At 39.8% G+C, this 18,403-nt stretch overlaps 1 protein-coding gene across 1 annotated transcript in view; it reads left to right on the top strand.

Annotated features, from left to right (window-relative positions):
- The window catches only part of TECRL (trans-2,3-enoyl-CoA reductase like), a 65,892-nt gene extending 47,860 nt beyond the window's left edge, over positions 1–18,032 (top strand). The window contains exons 5-12 of the mRNA XM_052773952.1: positions 1,677–1,792; positions 4,442–4,547; positions 6,275–6,347; positions 8,398–8,441; positions 12,185–12,242; positions 13,536–13,621; positions 14,047–14,092; positions 15,646–18,032. Of these exons, the coding sequence (XP_052629912.1) occupies positions 1,677–1,792; positions 4,442–4,547; positions 6,275–6,347; positions 8,398–8,441; positions 12,185–12,242; positions 13,536–13,621; positions 14,047–14,092; positions 15,646–15,773 (657 nt within the window). The 3' untranslated portion in view covers positions 15,774–18,032. The remainder of the gene's footprint in view (positions 1–1,676; positions 1,793–4,441; positions 4,548–6,274; positions 6,348–8,397; positions 8,442–12,184; positions 12,243–13,535; positions 13,622–14,046; positions 14,093–15,645) is intronic.
- Positions 18,033–18,403: the final 371 nt, after the last annotated feature.

The raw sequence follows: 18,403 nt of genomic DNA, 5'->3' as shown, positions 1-18,403 counted from the left end.
CTGCCCAGACCAGATTACCTGCACCTCTGTCTCCTATACCACCATTGTCTATATTTAGTCTATTAGGTTTCAATAGCAGAGGCTGTCTCTTACAGTGTTTGCAGAGTGCCTAACACAGTGGGCTCACAGTTAGGAAGAGACCCATACAACTGCTATTAGGACAAAACTCTAATAAGCCCTTGGGCTGTGGTGTGTTCCACAACAATGTGGGCTCTTAGACACTCGATTAAATGTTTTCATACACACACACACACACTTGGGATCATGCAGAGTCTAAATGGAGCACAGAAATCATGGTGTCACGTGGAACAAAAGAGAATTTGACATTTCTCTGGTAGCGAGTGCTGAAGTCTGTTACTTTTGGAGACAGTCCTGCTATGAAAGGCTGAAATTTCAAAAAGTTTCCACCCATAATAGAGGAAAAGAAATGGTACTGGGGGACCCAAATGAAGGAAACCTAATTGCAGAATATTTCTGCAGGAAAATCTTTCTGTTTCAAAGCTCTTCTGAAGAGGGATTAGAATAACAGCCCACTGGGGTTCGGACTACCTGCCAAATACTACTTTTGAGAAAGGTAGTCTAAATTCAGTGTTGCTTTCTTAAGCCACAGGTATTTATCCATTACAATTCTATAGCAGTGCAAATAGCCACCTTAAAGCCAAATGGACCATTAGTTATGAATCTTCATCCCTTAAGCAATACTATGCACTTGAATTATGATTTGCCAGTTGCTGGTCCTTGTAAACATGGACCACACCATTTCCATTTTATTTTGAGATTCATTCCAGTGGGGACAGATGATCAAATTCAGACCTCACATCACTCTAACCATGTTTTACTTCCTCCAGCTGTTTGTAGCTTAAGAGTGTGCCCTGACAAAAGGCAATACAGGCTGTACCAAACCAAAGCCAGAACGTAAAACTGAGAGAGGCTCATGGCAGTGCTATAACTCTGCCTTCTCTCCCTGTGCCCATATGTCCTCTCTGCTCTCTGTGACTAGCAGGGGTGTCAGTGGGGAGATGAAATTATTTCTTTCTGTTTTACAGGGTAACTTACTTGTCCAATCTGCCCACCACAGGCTACTTCTGCTGATGCCTGCACAGGGAGGAGTCCCGCTTGGTCACTGAACAAAGGCTCAAAGCACCATACACCAGGCAGGCAGGTCCTGCTCTTCCACCCACCACCAAATTCCAAGCAATGATCCCTCCTTCCAGATGACTCTGCTAGCAACCAGGATTCAAAGCTATGTTTGTTTCTATGATGCTTGGTTGGCTTTCAACTGATATATCACTTAATTGCAAAAAACACTGGCAGAAAGCAAGCTGCCTTCAGCTTTTGGGCCTTGATTTTCAGTGTTATTTAGATTCTAAATAGGCATCTGATGGCACAGCCAAAAGTATAAAGAGGAGATAACTGTGATTTTGACCACCTTCCATGAAGCATTCCTGATTGGGCTAATGTTCTGCCCAGAAACCTCTCTCTCATTTCCTAGATGGATTTTACTCCTTTGCTAAAGAGACAGCAGAAAAACCCTATGTGTCATTTAAGTCCTCAAAATGAAGCCAAAATGGCATTTGAAGGATGAATAGGTGTTGTGGATAGGGGCATTCTTTTTCTCATGCCTTTATTGGTACAATTTCCTACTCCTATACAGCTATTTTCTTTTTCATTTCTAGTTTTTTCTAACAGAATACACCGGGCCTCTTCTAATATATCTGCTCTTTTACATTCGCCTTTCAACTATTTATGATCAAGTGGAAAGTACGAAGAACTTCCGCCACCCAGTGGTTCAGTAAGTGACACTTGTGTGAACTGTTTTCCTGGAGAACAGGGAGCCAGACGGATGGAGATCTCATTTCCAGGGCTGAGAAGGTTACAAGGGGTGTGAGGCTGCATGCCTGGTCTCAGAGTCAGTGGGACTTTCAGATTGTTCTTATCAATAGCGGTTTGGCATTTTAGCAGCGCTCGTAAGCCTGACCAAAAATGGGATCCCAGTTGCAATGGTCACTGCACCTGGTCAAAATGGGACATGTAGTATTTTCCCCAAATAGTTTGCACTCTAGACAGCCTGAACAGAAGGTGAAATAATAAACACAGTGGGTAGTAACCCAAAGGCATGCTTGACAGAGAAGAGAGGACAAGACATCAGGTGTCCTGCTCCCAGTCTCTTTACAGTGCATTCCCACTCGTAAGATGAGTAGCATCAGCATCCAGCACAGAAGATAACTACACCCACACCGGCTCTCACCTAAGCACAAGGAGGAATTTCAAGAGGTCTGCATGTCATGAGTCAGGTCAAGAACAACAGAGAAATTCAAAATAAGCACCATAGAAATTCAGAACTGGTAATCTGATTTTTGAAACTAACGTCTTCAAACTGTAATTGTTCCCCAGGGCCATATGCAACATATTTGAGTTCTGAAAGACTTTTAAGAAGTAAAACACTTAAGTGACAAACAAAAATAAGAGCTCAGCCACTGTTATAGACCAGTGAAGAGCACAGGTTGTATCTAGCTGTACAGAAACAAATCAGAGGAGCTCATATTTAAGCATAAACCAGATAGTTTTGCTTCTCTCCATCACTGGAACAGTGCTGCTAAAAAGGAAAATTAAACAGCTCTGATATAATACAGTAGGAGCTGACCACAAGGAAATGCAACCTGCTTAGTCTGCTAGAACTCAAGAGCATGCTAAAAAGCAATGAAGAGAGGACAGCCAAACAAGATAGCTTTTAACGACCTTTGACAGCCCCTGCCATTCCCAAGCCTTTTGAAGGACTCTGGAAGAAACAAAGCAGACCTGATCAATGGGAGGGATTAAGAACTGTTACAGACAAGAAAGTGGCAAGCAGCTATACACAATAACGCCAGGGAGGCTGAAGGCACTGCCACCACCAACCATACCCCTCCACAGGATAGTGGTTAATGCACCAGGGAGGCTGGGAAATTTCACAGTTAAGGAACTTCTCTTCAGTGTGATTGTCCCCATTCTGGGGGATTAGTGCCTGGCAGAGGGGTGGAGCATGATCAAGGAAAGCCTGTTTGCTGCATAAGTTGGAGCACTGGGAGTGGGAAGGCACACAGGGAACTAGTAGCCTCAAGGAACTGTACAGCTTTTCCACAGCACTTTTTGCACACTATGATTGCAGAATCAAAGGAGCTGGTATACAGCAGAGAAACACAGTGAGTAATAATACCATTTACAGATGGAGGAACAGAGACTTGGAGAGACATTAAGGGAGTTAGTGGAGCTGGGAATGAGAACACAGACTAGTTGAATTCAAACCCATAGCTGCAACAGGCTTGCCTTCCTTCTCTTGCTCATACACTTAAAAGGAGAGAGTTTCTGGAAGCACAGAAGAGCCAGCAATACCTTTACCCTGTTTTAAGTGGGCAAGGGGTGTGCAGAATCCTTCCAGTGACCACTCCTTAATGGGTTCATCTGAGGTCCCCATCCTTAGCCAAATTAATTTTAAAATTCCCAGCAAAGCTGGAAGTTTGCTCTAGAATTTGGAGAAGTTGTTAATTGTTTGAAATTTCCTTAGCTCAACTCTCTCTGGTTTAATTACTTTGAAATTGTTTAATCTTTGACTCTGGCTACCGTACAAGGTGCATAATAAAAGTATTTGAGATTTCACATGCTGAAAACCACTTTTTGTTTACGTCTTGTAATTGGTTTGCAGTGAGACAGGCTCTGGTAGTATGGTAAATGTAACCAAGATAAAATGACACCAGGAATCACTCTTGACATTTGTTTCTGAAACTCAATCTCTACGAGCTGCAACTCATTCTCGGAAGCAAATCAGCAATGCCCATTATTGTTTCATAATATTCCTCAAAAGAGAATCAGTATAATAATTTCTACAACAATTACCTCATTTCTTTATAACGGGTAACAAAAAAGCCATCAGAATGGATTAACTTTGCAACAAAATCTCATTTTGCGTCCACAAGGAAATGAAATACAAACTACCTCCATGCAGCTACTTGAGTTGGCAAAGGACGAGGAAACCATTCAGAAGAGATTCAGAATGTTTTTAAATGTCAGGCACATCCTACAGGAGCATTAAGGTGGCCTTAAAATGTGGGAGACGTCTTTTGGAAAAGCACAGCAGGCGCCTGCTTGTATACACAGCTGTCCTGTTTTAATGTCTTGTCAGGGCTATGTATCACATTCAGAGCTCGAGGAGCTCTTTTTAATTCATGGCTAGTAAAAATAAGTTGCTTCCCTGCAAAATGAAAGCAACTTTGTATAACACTGAAAATGATTCCATTAATCTTTGGTTCCAGATGCTTCAATTAAGACAATATCTTAAATCCCACGATTTCAGTGTGACTGCAGTTTTGCAATATTAGTCCTTATTCCTTTTGTGACATTAAACTGTGAAGTAATAAAAAGCAATCTTTCACTTACCTTAATTTCCTTTCTTTTTTTCTTCCAGTTTGGCCTGCTTCTGCCATTGTTTACACTACATCAGACATCTTCTGGAGACGTTATTTGTTCACAAGTTTTCGGGAGGGCACACTCCTCTGAAAAATATGATGAAGGTGACAATATGTTTATCATTTTGTGTAAGAGAGAATATCCTTATATCAAAGCAGTCCTTGGGAGAAGATAGGAAAATAAAAAAATAATTTATTTTCTAGCTCCAGGAATTATGATTAGTCAAAATACAAATATAGGAAGAATTTCAGGGCCATGTCCCCAAGGACACGAATTGAAATCAATGTCCATTTTAGCTCCTGCATGTCAATGTCCACTTTGACTCATCCACCCAAGGGGCTGATTGTCATGTCCAGGACATTTTTCAGGCTGAATGCTATTTTATTATGAGATATACTGCTGCAACATCTAGCAATGCTGACAGAAATCACACTCCACTTCCTCGGTGCAATATAAATACAGAGCAAGAGACAGGCCTTGCATCAGGAAGCGAAAATCAAATTACAAGTAGGAAAAAAAAATATATTTTCCTTCTATAGATGGAGGCCTCAGGAAGATACTGAGCTGGCCTAAAGTCTTCTGTCTCCCAAAGCCTCCCAAATTTCAACTGTGTGTCATTACTTATAGGCTCTCCTTTCTTTTATTTCACATACTCAATCTCAGTCATTTTGTATCACCCCCCCCATCCCATTCAGTGTGATGTAAAGACCGTCCCTTTGCAATACATTTAAGATTTTAGTGAAGAAGATAAATGTATGGCCATGATAGGGGGCTAGACTCGATTCCAGTCAGAAAGGAGCTAATGAGATGCGCAGCTAGAGATGTTGTTTTACAATCCAGAGTGTTTAAAAAAAAAAAAAAAAAAAAAGAGGAATATAAGCTGAACGGCTTTGGAACCAGAGTGCCATTTCCAAAGTGATTCATGCATGTGGGAGTTAGACCAACAGTTACTGTTATTCCCTTGTGTACCACAATGGCATTGCATAAAAAGATTAAAAAGAGAAATCCTGACTTGCAACCCTACTTATTGGATGGAGCTGTAGCCAGTTGCAGCACACTGCTCTTCCCGAGCATGGGACCCTTAACCTAGACATGTAGAAAGGCTTTATCCAGTCTCCAGGGTGGTTTCGGTTGTTTGGCTGGTGGGTTTTGTTTTTTCCTTGTACAAAGGATGGGAGCAGTGACCCCTACAAAGGGCAAGAACATGATTGCATTATCTCTGTTTGGGCTTTCCCAAGCCCACGGCTTCAGTCACCAAGCAAAGGCAGCTGGGGTGCTGCTTTTTAACAAGAGTATGAAGTGGGGCTGAATCCATGGGAGTAGATGCAGTGTGTGACTCAAATATCTTTATAGGAACTGTGTGCCTTTTTTTTGCCAGGGTTAAACCAGGCCTACTCAGTTTTACTCTTTATTGTCTCAGCTGGTTTAGTGTTCTGTTTGGCTAGCTCTATCTTGCCTGGAAATGCTGAGTTTAAGGTATAGTAACAGCTCAGCTGTGTTAACCAGCCCTAGACTTTTAATAGTACAACTCAGAGAAAAGTGCTCTTCAGCAATAGAGTCAAATAAGGAGAAAACAAATGTCAATTCCTACAACAGGCATAAAACGCATTCAACGCAGCCCAAAAAATCTACACTGTATGTCCTTTTATATTTTTTTTAAGTGGCTTCATAGCATCTTGAAAAGTTCTGTATTCTGTCTCAAGAAGCCACTGCAAAGTCTTTCAATGGTCATTTGGGTTTTGCACTTACCAGAATTTATATTTATAAAGTTACAGTTTGTACTTGCTTATCGCCCTTTCTAACAAAAAAAAGTATCTTTCGTCCCTTCCAGGGCTGTGCCTTTTACTGGGGATTCACTTCCTGGATTGCATACTACATCAACCATCCACGATATACGCCACCATGTATGTATAAGTAGAGCACAAAACTGACCTTGGTTTTAAAAAGTTTTTGGTATGCAACCTTAAGACCTCCAAAATCAATAGATGGCTCCCACATGAGATCATATGACTCATCTAGCCAGAGATTAGCCTTTACTCCCTGTCAGAAGGAAGACTGTTGTGCAGGAGGCACTCCTGCTGTGCCATTGCATGTACATTCCTGTTCAGTGACGGTCAATCGCTGTCCAGTTTTATGAACTGGAAATATTGGCCCAGTGGAGAAAACACAAAGATTGATATATTTTGCTCATCTTCACAATATTTGTATTAAGAATGCAGGAGAGAACTAGAGCTGGCTGCATTTTCTTGGAGGAAATATTTATTTGCTAAAGATACATCCTTTTCATGAAAATTAAGATTTTTAATTTTTTTTGGTGAGAAACCAGTAAAAGTCAAGCAGATACTGCTGATAATAATGAAAAAAATCCTATGCTTTTTGCTTCCAGATTTCATTCATCATTTTGTTCCCTCTCATTATTTTTATTGTTGCACTGCTGTTTCTTCGCAATTTTTTTTCTTCTTATTTACTCTTCGAGGTTTTGCTTCTTTTGAGCATAATTGGCATAAGTTTTGTTTCCTGCTACTTTACTTTCTTGCGACACCTTAATCTTTCTTTTTCTCTGCATCTTATAGTTATCTATGAGCTTTGGGAACAAAGAGTTTGCTTTGCCTTTTTTATTTACACTTGGTTAAATTACTAATTTTTTTTTTTAATTTCTCCTACTTGGCATTTGCTTTCCTTTCAAAGTAGTACAAAATTTCTGTTCCAAAATGATGTGATTCATTGAAAGACAGTTAAATTTGGTGTGGCTTTAACAGTAATGCTGCGAACAACGTTGAAACCTCCCTAGACACACTTTTTAGCAGTCTGGGCCATCAAATCAGTAGGTGCAGCTTCTTTATAGAGGAAACCATTTGTTCAAGACAGCTTTCCAACAGAGAAAGCATTCAGAAGAAGTACTTCTAATTGCTTGCCACTGCCTTAAAATGAGAGTTATAGGTACATGGGTCTAATGCTGGGGATCACCAGCCCTCTGGCATAGTTAGCTGGATCAGTAAGACATTGATGGTTTATTTGGATGCAGGAGAGGGTGACCTCCACAGCCATATCCAGAGATGGCTGGTTTGGGGACAGGTAAGGAAAGGCAAGCAGGTAGTTGCAGAATGCTATGCAGGAGTGGTAAATTAAACCAGGCTGACAAAGGACCCATGAAGAACATCTGCTTAGCCACTACATACCCACAAGTTGACATGTGCTGGTTATTCTGAGCAGGAGTTTTAGCACATGCCCTTGGCACCGCAGAGGAGTCGTGTGCCAGCCAGAGAAAAAGGGTTCTCAAAAGTAAAGGCTCGATGAGACTTGGTCAGGGAAGTGAGGTACATACACGTGGTTTGTGTCCCTCAACCATAACCGAGGTTTACTTGGGAACTGTAAACCTTTGGAGATGAACATGATACAGCACTACAGTGATCTGGGGACAACGGAAAAAAGGAGAGGGCAGGCAAAGGGCAGGTAAAAATTGCAAAGGCTAAATATTTTTCTTGCATGGTGAGACTGTGTAGCAGACAGTGGCTATATAGTAAAGCCTCATTCCTAAAAAAAAAAGGAAAAAGTAATGGATAGGTTATATCTTGGGTTCTCTGCTCATGGAGATACAAGGGCCTGTGATTCCTGGCCTGGTTCAGCCACTGACCTTCACTTCATCCCTCCTTGTGCCTTTCCAAGGAATTTAACACCACCAGCTGGTTTGACAAAGCACTTGGATATGTGAAGCTGACAAATACTAGAAAAAGTTAGGTGAAAACTGCCTTGAGATCAGTGGTGAAGAGACTGGCATTTCAGAGTGTTGTTACTATTTGCATTGTCTTCATATTGTGTGTGATAATATCAATTCTTTCTGCAGAGCCTGTCAGGAAAGAAGTATTTCTGCTCCTCAGCACTAGATTAATTTCACCCATAGCAAACCATGTGCATACCATAAAATGCAATTTATAATTTTGTTCTGTTTTCTAGCATTTGGCCACAGACAAGTTTCTTTTGCTGCCCTTGCTTTTCTGGTACGTACAAAAATAAAGTTTTATTAATTACTGTGGAATAGGAGTAACTCCAGATTTAGCAAAATACAGTAAGGCTGCTATGCATTTGTGTGTATATATATATATATATATATGCCAATGCCCATAGCCCTGTGTCCTTTGACTGGATTTAGTGATAATCTATTACGGTTTCTAGGCCAGGAGGTCTCCTAGTACTGTTTACCTATACAAAGCTTAATGTGAAGGACTGTATCTGAGAGGCATGAAAACATCATCAGCATTATTACTACTCATAATTGTGTAAAAACACAGATACTTAGACTGGAACTTGCCATTTTTATAACACTGAAGAATTACATCCTAAGCAGACTTTGCGATAGTACTGCATGCCCTGAATAACTTAACCTCAACAGCTATTAAAAACAATAAAAACAATCCCTGCCAAAGTGGGTTAAGCCAAGGGAAAGCGGAAGCGACAAAGGATGGCTGAGACTACTGAACCTGATATTTGAATGAACAGAACCATATAGTGAGACAGAGGCTCAGTAAGAAATTCTCACATGGAAATGTATATTCTCTTCCATCCTCTGTGAGCATTGCAGTTGGAAATGCTGTGTATTGACTTTCCCAAGCAAGCATGGGTCAGTAGCCAAAACAGTCAGCCTCTTTGAAAATCAGATACAAGTCAGTTTCCAGAAATATAACAAGAAGATGAGACAGTAACTTGTCTAGGCTTCTTCAGGCAAACACTATTCAGAAAAGCATTCAAACAACTCCTTGCAATATTTAAATGCTTTTGTAAATTCGGGACCCTTAAAGATCCCAGTTTTGGCAGTGTTTGTCTCTGGGGTTGGCCATGCAGTTCTCAGCTTTTCCTGCTCTAATAAAGTATAGCAAAGACAAGTAAAATACTCATATGAAGAAGTTCATGCACTCAATGAGGCTCTACAGCCAAAAGCAATAATCCTGTACTGTGGAGACAGGAGGTTGTGACAGCGGTAGGCAGTGGTGCGCCCAGAACCTTACTGTCTGCGCCCTTCCCAAGCTCAGGGGTTACTTGAAAAGCAACCGCTTGTCTGAATATTCACTGCTACCAGTAAAACTAGCCCTCATCAAAATCTCTGCATAGAAAAAGCCTCCTTTTCTAATGAAAAATCCTTCCTCGCCTCAATATAACAGGCCCTGCTATAGCTTTTATGGAAAACGCTGCCATCAAGCAAAGAGATGAGTCCTGTTGGGGGTATTTGCTATAAAACATGGCCAACCCCTTCAGATCTGCATCAGCACCTGGTCTGTGGTCTGAATTCTTGCAGCTCTTTTGAGAACTTCCTACCCATGGAAACTCAAAACCTTTCCCTTTCAGACCTTGTTCTGGCAGGTTCTCAGACAATGAATTTAAAACAGCAACATACAAAATAAAATAACATGAATCTGTTTTCACAGGTTTCTAAAACATACAAATAAAATATTTGGAAGATTTCTTTTCTTTTCCTCTTTTAACACTTGTCTTTGTTACATATCCTGATTTAAGTGTATACATCTGCAGCTGCTGTAAACAACAGTACTGAATAATTTGAAGAGTGTCAGCAGGCCCTTCTGATTCTCATATTTAGAAAATTACTCTAAGCTTTGCAGGGATATTTTTCTCATAGGGTCACATGGAATATAAAGAGGGGGAACAGTACGTAGATTTCAATATTTTATCAGCATAAATATGGTAAGCCTTTTTCCTGCTCTTCCCCACTGCCCCATATTTTATATCTGAGACACTGACTAAGGAATAACTTACATTTAGCAGTACTTCTCAATATAGAGCATTAGCAGCCACATTTATAAAGAGGGACATAACAGCTAATTACAGCAGAATGCAGCTGCAGAGTCAAAGGTAAGCCAATAAAAATCCTTGCAGAAATGCCCTTTGCTTGCTTTACTTAGAATTGATTATAGAATTAGTAGGTGTTAACTACAGTGTGTGAATCTCTCTTGCTTCACAATAGTATGGGCATTGCATATTTCAGTATGTATAGTGTTTCACAAAAACACTTTTAACTTTGAAACTTTTTTCTTTAAAATAATAGTAATCAGAAAAAATCATGCTCCTAGCTCATAATTGGAAGTACGTAAATTAAAACTACTTCTATTGGTATGGCTAGAATTATAGCTTCTGATACGGTATTTTATAATAGAATTTCTTTTCTGGCTATTTAGTGTTTTACATCTGGTGTTTATGATAGATAACAGCCAGTTAGTTGTAATCAAAAAACATAAAAGGACTGCAGGATTTGACCCATGACTACATATCCATGCAGAATAACAGCTTTGCTGATAGAACTGATTTAAACTTTCCTGACAAAACCCACAGAAATCTCTCTGCCAAAAAGGGGAAAATTCTTCAGCAATGCTATCTACAATGTTCTTTCAGAAAATGGCACATTTCAATACAAAATGAAGTTACATATTCCTTTCAATTAGTTGTAATTGAAGTTTGTTATGGATGACTTTCAGAATTGGCTTTAAAAAATTACAATTGTATTTCTTTTTTTCTGTATTAATTTTGTGACTTTACACTTTTAATGTCTCTAGGTTTTAGCACTCTTCCTTTTTATTTTAATTTCTTAATTTTTACCAGGCTTGTAAAATTTAGAATGACAAATTATATAAGAAAACACAACTTTTTAACACTGCATTTTTTCAATTTGAGAGGAGAAATCAGTCTTCAAACCCAGAAATGAATAAAAAAGTTCAATTCAGTCCAAGATTGAAATGTATACAGTGTTTTGGTTTTCTTCACAAAGCTGGGGAAAAATTAAAAAAATAAAATTAGATTGCTGTACTGACAGGCTTTCTTTTCAAGGAATCGAAACTGGTTTTCCTACCAGTTCTCACATTAAATATAGGCAGTGATTGGGTTTGATTCTACAGTAGTTGTAATTGATGAAGTACTGAAAGCCACAAGCAAATCTGAAATACCTTGTACTACATGCTATATAACCAAGTGGGGAGACATGGTACCTCTTCCAAAGATTTAAACCATCTAAATATTAAAGACCAGGTTTGAGAGGTTGGTTAGGGCTGGAAATGGCATAACCAGAGAGTAGCAGAACCAGGAATAATACTGGCTCCCTTCATTTTTCAATTCCCAACTACTATCTATTCAACTAGTCTGCCCTTCAGAGAACCGCTACCTTTTTATTCACCCTGGTTTTCCTTCCTCTGACTTACCTAAAGAACCAGTTACCATACTCTGTAACTGGCATAACAAAGGTGTTACGCTGAACACCTTTCAAAGTGTGTGTAGGAAGAGGGTAGGCACATTAACTCATGGCATCTTTACACAACCAGTGGTCAACTTTTCACCTGCTTCTTTGCAGCCTGGATTAAATCCAAATCCTGACAATGATGTTCAGTTCAGAAAAGTATCTTGCTAAATTCCTTAGACCCCAGGGAGCCTCTCCGATCTCCCCAGACCAAAGCATGTTGCACATGCTGGGCATGAGAACCACACCAAAGGCGTGCCTGCACTGAGCTCTGTGGAGCTGAAACATGGGCTTTCATCCCCAGGCTGTGCCCGCGGTGCTCACTAGACACTTGTGTGTTTGACAAAGATCACAGAATGTATTTCCTGTGGGAGAGTCATTTCAGAGTACATATTTTCTAGATACAGAGACTAGAGTTGTAACGGGGGGATTCTGGTTATGCACTGCAATGGAGTTACCGCAGCATTTTAGGGATACAACTGAAAATATGTTTTTAATGTCTTGCAGATGTGTGAAGCTGGAAATCACTTTATCAACGTAACTTTAGCTCACCAGAGTCATTCAGGTCTGTCTTTGTTGTCTGTTTGTCTATTTAAGACTGAAGTGTGCTTAACCTATCCATCTTCTGCTGGTATACAGTAATTTATGTATCCACATCCACAGAATAAAGAAAGTTGAAGTAGGTACCATGCCATTGGTATAACATCTTTAAAATAAATGTGGCGACAAGGAAACATTAGCAACACTGTTGTTGCTTCAAAGCTTATAGCAAACTTATCTTAATTAGACACAGCTGCGATTTAAATATGGATTTAAGCATGGAAGTTCTCTAAAGCATCCTGTTGACTGACAACAGAGGATTCCATTTTAAATATGTTTGAAAAACTTTTAAACTAGGTTGCAGAGTTTTTAGGTACATGCATCTCATGCAAAAATACACACACACATATAGATATAAATACACAAAGATAGACTCATGAATACCTACACAGGCATCAAAGTATATATATGCTCTTAAAAGGCTGCTCCAAGCATAGGTTTTCAGGATCTTTTGTACCATGAGAATAAAAGTTATATACTAGAAAGTAAAATATATTTTCAGATAATAATAGTATAATTCCCACTATAACACTGTATTTAAGAAAATACTTTACCACAGTATGATCAACTTCACACACTGATGTCAGTTTCTAGTCTGGAAAACTTTTGATGTGCTGTGGTTAGGCAGGTCCTTATGTTCTTTGTTGCAAGGGGCCTAATTCAGTTTAAAAACAGCAAGACCCAAATAATTCATCTACACTCTCAGTGCCTACAAGTATTAAAGATAACGTTGTTGCCAGAACTTAAAAACGAAGTGTTGCGTATATGGCATTTTGTGAGTTTTATCTGTGGCTGTAGAGAGTCATCCTGTTAGCTTTGGAGTTGTTTTCCTGTTCTACCCTGGGATGAAGGATGAAGATGCGAGAGGGGACAGGTTCACGTTCCTGAGTCAGGTTGAATAAGATACAGCTGCATCCTTTACATCCCAGAAGAGTGCCCTTAGCCCTCACCTGCTGGCTAGCCCGCATTAAACTACTTGTCTCTCTTCCTCTGAACAAAGGTCGCATCCTTTGGACATGCCAGACCTTCCTGTAAAAACTGATACATGGCCCACTAAGCAGCATTCTCACTAGGATAAATACAGCTTTTGCTGTCTCAAAAGACTTCACTGAAACTTTTCTAACAAGTGGTACTCTGGGAGGATTGGCCAAGGGGATGGCTGTTACACAGGCAAGTTATAAGGCTCAGTTCCCCTCCCTGTATTGAAACTGGTTTTGTCTGTTTGGTTTTTTTTTCCTTCTTTTTTCCTTTCATAAAGGAAGTAAAGCCTGTTTTCCAAGTCCAACTTACAACCCCTTCACGTGGCTCTTCTTGCTGGTATCCTGTCCCAACTATACATACGAGGTACATGACTTTCTTCTGCTTACATGCAAAGGGTAGGTGGTTACTGTGTTACAGCCTTTGCCTGCAGAAAATCTGCAATGCCTCCACGCAGTTCCCTCTGCTCATCAATCATTATGTTCTGTACATCAGAGTCTCCTTGCTCGCACAAATGTTTCGCCACCAGACCCTTCTTTTCCCTCACATCAATATCATGACTCTTGTGTATATTCCCTTCCACTACAGACTCCCCAGTGATCCAAGGATTTACCACCCATCTCCTCACCCCATCCAGCACACTGCAGGGTTCCTTTCTAGCTATTTTTCCTCTTCCATTTCCAGTACAAGTATCACGCTCTTCTTCCAGGAGGAGCTTTCGAAAACTTGCCCTTTTGCTTTACATAAAGTTTACAATTAACAGATTAACAGTGCTTTTTTCTTTGCAACAGGTTGGGTCTTGGATTAGTTTCACAGTGATGACACAAACCCTGCCAGGTAGGTTTGAAACAGAATGAAGGTAGCCTCTAAATAATGGAAGTAAATTCTGAAAATCTAAAATTTGCCAAAAAATTTATAGCATGTGAAATATTGCCATTGAATCCCCCTTGTGACATGACTGTATAAACTTTCAAAGTCCTACCCTCAGAAAGCTGCAGAGAGCATGAACACTACTGCAACACCTTCTTTTGATCAAAACCAGCTCTCTGCTTTTTGTGAAATATTTTTCTTCTGTTTCCACAGTGAAAGCAGACATTGAAATTTAGGGAAAAAAAAAAAGTCAGTATTCTTCATTTACAGTCAATCATTTTTGATATAGGAAAATTTCTTTGTATTGTAAACCTGGAATAATACTTCTAATAGGGAGAAGAAAACAGATGAACTTAGTATTTCAAAAGAGGAAAGACACATGTTCCTGGTAGCATTTCACTGTTTGCTTATATCAGGCAGCCAGCTTGTAACAGAAGCCTGCTTAGTAGCATTCACAACTCTTGCTCAGTACTTTCCTGCATCCTTAGAGACCTAAATACCCATACAAATATGGTCCCTGAGACTGAGGTCTCCAAAATATTAACTTTTTAATTATTTTTCTATTCCAAAATAGAAACCTATAAAAGCTACTTGCAAAAAGTAGCCCCACATGGTTTACAAATGAAAAAGAAAGGAATTTCAAAAGTGGATTAACCTGCTTCATGCAAAAATCACACTTTTCATTTTTTTTTTAAAGATACAACATTTTTTGTGCCTTAGGCTCTGGTATGGAAATGACCTGAAAGTTTGAGGACATTGTAGGGCTGCGTTGATGAGGACAGGGAGCAGCAACATATGCAGTACACTCATCCTTGCTGTAACTGTCCCAAAGATAACTTGACCAGATGCCAAATGAATGTTTCTGATCCCCCAGCTCATTTTAAGGAAGAAAGAATAATGAATTTGCAAAAAGCACCTGTAAAAGCATTCCCCATTCAGTGCCACTCAGCCTGAAGGGAGAGGTACCTGAGAGACCACTTACTGGCTCCTGACAACCGCAGCAGGGGCCTGGGCATCTATAGTTGTTAGGCTTTGTGAGACCTCGCTGCCAGGCAGCTATATCTATTTGTGCACCTATTGCCTACTTGCTCCAGGGCCAAGCTCTCCCTCCATGCAACAGGAAGTTCAGCACAGCTCCCTGTTATGGTTGGGAGCCAGAGGTAAAAACAAAGAAGTGTTATAGGCCAAAAGCAAACCAGAAAAATAGTTGAGAGAGGCCATGGGTAATTCTGTGTTGAGACAGCACCATGCCCAAGGAGGCCTTGTGATTTATGGCAGTCATAGGTGATACAGGGCGTGTCTAAGAGATGTGAACATCATCTGTGTGAATTCTGATGTGGAGGCTGAGCCTCAGGCTACGGTATATCAGCAACTGCAAGGCTGAGAGCAAGGGCAGAGTTAACTTGTCTCTGCCCACAGAAGAGACTACAGACTTTTCCATGAACCCTCTTGTATTCACAGAAACAGACACTGAAAGAAAACACATGATCCTTTTTTCTTTTCCTCTTTTTCCTTGGTAGTTGGAATTTTTGCTTTCCTGATGGTCATCCAGATGTCTCTCTGGGCCCAAAAGAAACACAAGCTGTACCTGAAGAGATTTTATCCAGAGGTGCGGAGAAAAGCAGCTATGATTCCTATCATCTTCTAAGCTCTTCACAAGAGTTGGAGCCTATGTGTACAGTTCAAGAGCTAACTCAGAGCAAATGAGCCATTTCATTCAGTAACCAAAGTGGATCAGAGGAAGAACTATTGGATATCTTTTTCAGAAAATTAACAGTTCAAGATGAAGAGCTTTTAATTAAGTGAAAAAATGTAGCTCTTGAAGCCTTGGTTCCTGCTAAAAGATATGATTTAATTAGATTTTCTGTAATGGAGCTAATTGGGAAGGGACAAGAAAATTGCTTATATTGAATGTTAGGCTAGATATTTAGCTGGTGTAAATGGGCACAGATGCTGTTAAAATTAACAAATACAGCTCATCTGCATGCATTCAGGTCTGGTGATTTTAAGGTTCAGTGTTAGATGTTGATGAGAGTCTTGGATTCTTTGCATCAGAAGATGTTTCACAGCCTTATTTTTATTAAACTGCACAGAAACAGCACGTTCTGCCTCAGCTCCTCTAAAGCATCACATCAAAGAATGACTGCTACACTGTTAACACAGTTTAGTCTAGCTTTACAAGGTTTTTCTTTCTTTCTTTCTTTTTTAAAATTGACTCTCATAGCAAATTATTCAATACAAATTGGCTTAAATTGATCACTGCAGAGAGGTCTGCCTTTCTTTTATTTTCAGGTAGGCAGATCAGCCCCATGATCCCAGGAGGGGACTGTTTGTGAGGTGTTTCCCATCTTGCTACTAATTTGCAGCATGACCTTGGGAACATCATTTAAGTCCATCCCCCTTTCTTACACTGAACAGTTTTGGAAATAGCAGAAGACTTTTCTGGACTAACAAGCATGTTAAGATCCCCTTGTTCAGTGCCCAGCTGCATCAAACACCATTCACCTTACTTGTATCAAGCACTGTGAAATCCTTGGGCTCAAGGTGAACCAGAGTACAGCTCGTTATAGAAAAGGAAAGGGATCCTGCCAAATGCATTTCAGTCCATATCTGAACTGCCTCAGGTGGACACTGCTGAAAGGCTTCAGCTCCCCTTCAGTTTGGTTACTATCTGTTACTTTGCTTTCCAGGACATTATTTTTTAAGGGATTCTCTGGGCTTGTTATTTCAAGTCCTGAAAACACTTATTTGGCTCCATTTACAAATCAGTGGTATACATGTCAGGAAGAAGCACGATTTCAGTTACAGAGAGCAAAAGAACCAGAACTGCTTCAGGAAGTATTAAGATATGGAGCGTTAGGGCATTAAGTCCAGTTTTCATTCTATTTCTGTTGCACATTTATCGGTGTCTTTTGGCTCCCTCAGGCTGGTGAAAAATCTTGCCTAAAGAACTTTAATCATTAGAGAAACACTGGAGTACACAAGCAAGGCAGGCAGTTTGTCTCCTAAAGGCGCTGTTATCTTTGCACCAGCTCAAGTCTTCTAACAAAGTTAATTTGCCCAGTAAATCGGGTTCATATCCCTCTTCTAATGTCTAACTTGCAACACTTATCCTATTAGCCACCGTAACTCAATTTCGTCTTGGTAATGTAAATAAATCACTTTCTGTAGTTTTTTAACTTGTAACCTGTGAACAACTAGAATTTTTTATTCCTGTCAATGGAAAACTCGAGTCACAGTGAACATCCAGTCCTCTAACCCAGACTGCTATGAAGACCTATTTTTGAAAAATTATTTTCTGTACTCTTTAGTCACTTATATCTAGCAACAATATTTTTGAAACCCATTTTTTTCCAGCCAGTGATAGATTCATGAGTCAAGACTGTTGACTGTTTTTTTTTTAATCCAGCTACTAGGATTGTTTTCATTTCATGTTTACGAAAAGTCTCATTTTAGCAATCTTCAAGTTTAAAATAGTTCATGTGGGAGGGTAACTTGCCAAAATTACTTCCTTACCTGTTAATCTCTTGATTACAATGGCTGCAGCTTTAAGTCTGTTCAAGGCTTGTTTCCAGAGTGATTCCAATTGCTATGAGCAGGGTTCCTGTTCAACAGTTAGCTTAGCCAAAGGAAGTACTTCGGGAATTGTTTACCTCCCTGCTTATTAGTTGGTCATTCAGCACATGGAGCAGAGGGGTGGGGAGATGGGTTTTGTCTCCTGTAGTAAATGACTAAAGTTTTAAAATGGGGGTAAGAGCAAACACTAGGTAAGAACAAATGAAGATATGTCACAGAAGGCTGTCTCAGATAAACATGGCAGATATTTTGAGATTCACCAATGAGGTGTTGACCAGCTAAAATTGCTCTGAACAGTGTTAAATGGCTTCACAGATAGCAATAAATCCAACTTCCTGCACCTTCACAGATCTTTCTGTATTACTCTGTCCTCTCTGATTTCAGAGCAAGTTCCATGTGGCTAGAGCAGGTAAGTTAACTTCCTGGCATGGGGGACACATTTTGCTTTAAAACAAAAAGTATGTAAGAATGGTCAGTCTTTGTTTTGATAAGTGTTTTGGGGGCCTTGCTTTTGAAAAAAAAAGAAAAAAAAGAAAAAAACCACAAAAACCCCCAAGCAAACAAAAAAACCCAGGCAAAGTAAGTATCACTATATAAAAAGTTGTGATCGACAGTGATTTTACCCACAAGTATAATGCACCTTTTGAATCAAAACAGTTGTCTCCACACAAACATTTTCATGGGAAAGTTTGTCATGACTGT

This window comes from Harpia harpyja, chromosome 2 (assembly GCF_026419915.1).
Source record: "Harpia harpyja isolate bHarHar1 chromosome 2, bHarHar1 primary haplotype, whole genome shotgun sequence".
In the NCBI taxonomy this organism is placed as follows: Eukaryota; Metazoa; Chordata; class Aves; order Accipitriformes; family Accipitridae; genus Harpia; species Harpia harpyja.
Note: the sequence above shows the minus strand (reverse complement) of the source record. Positions and strands in the feature narration are given on the sequence as shown.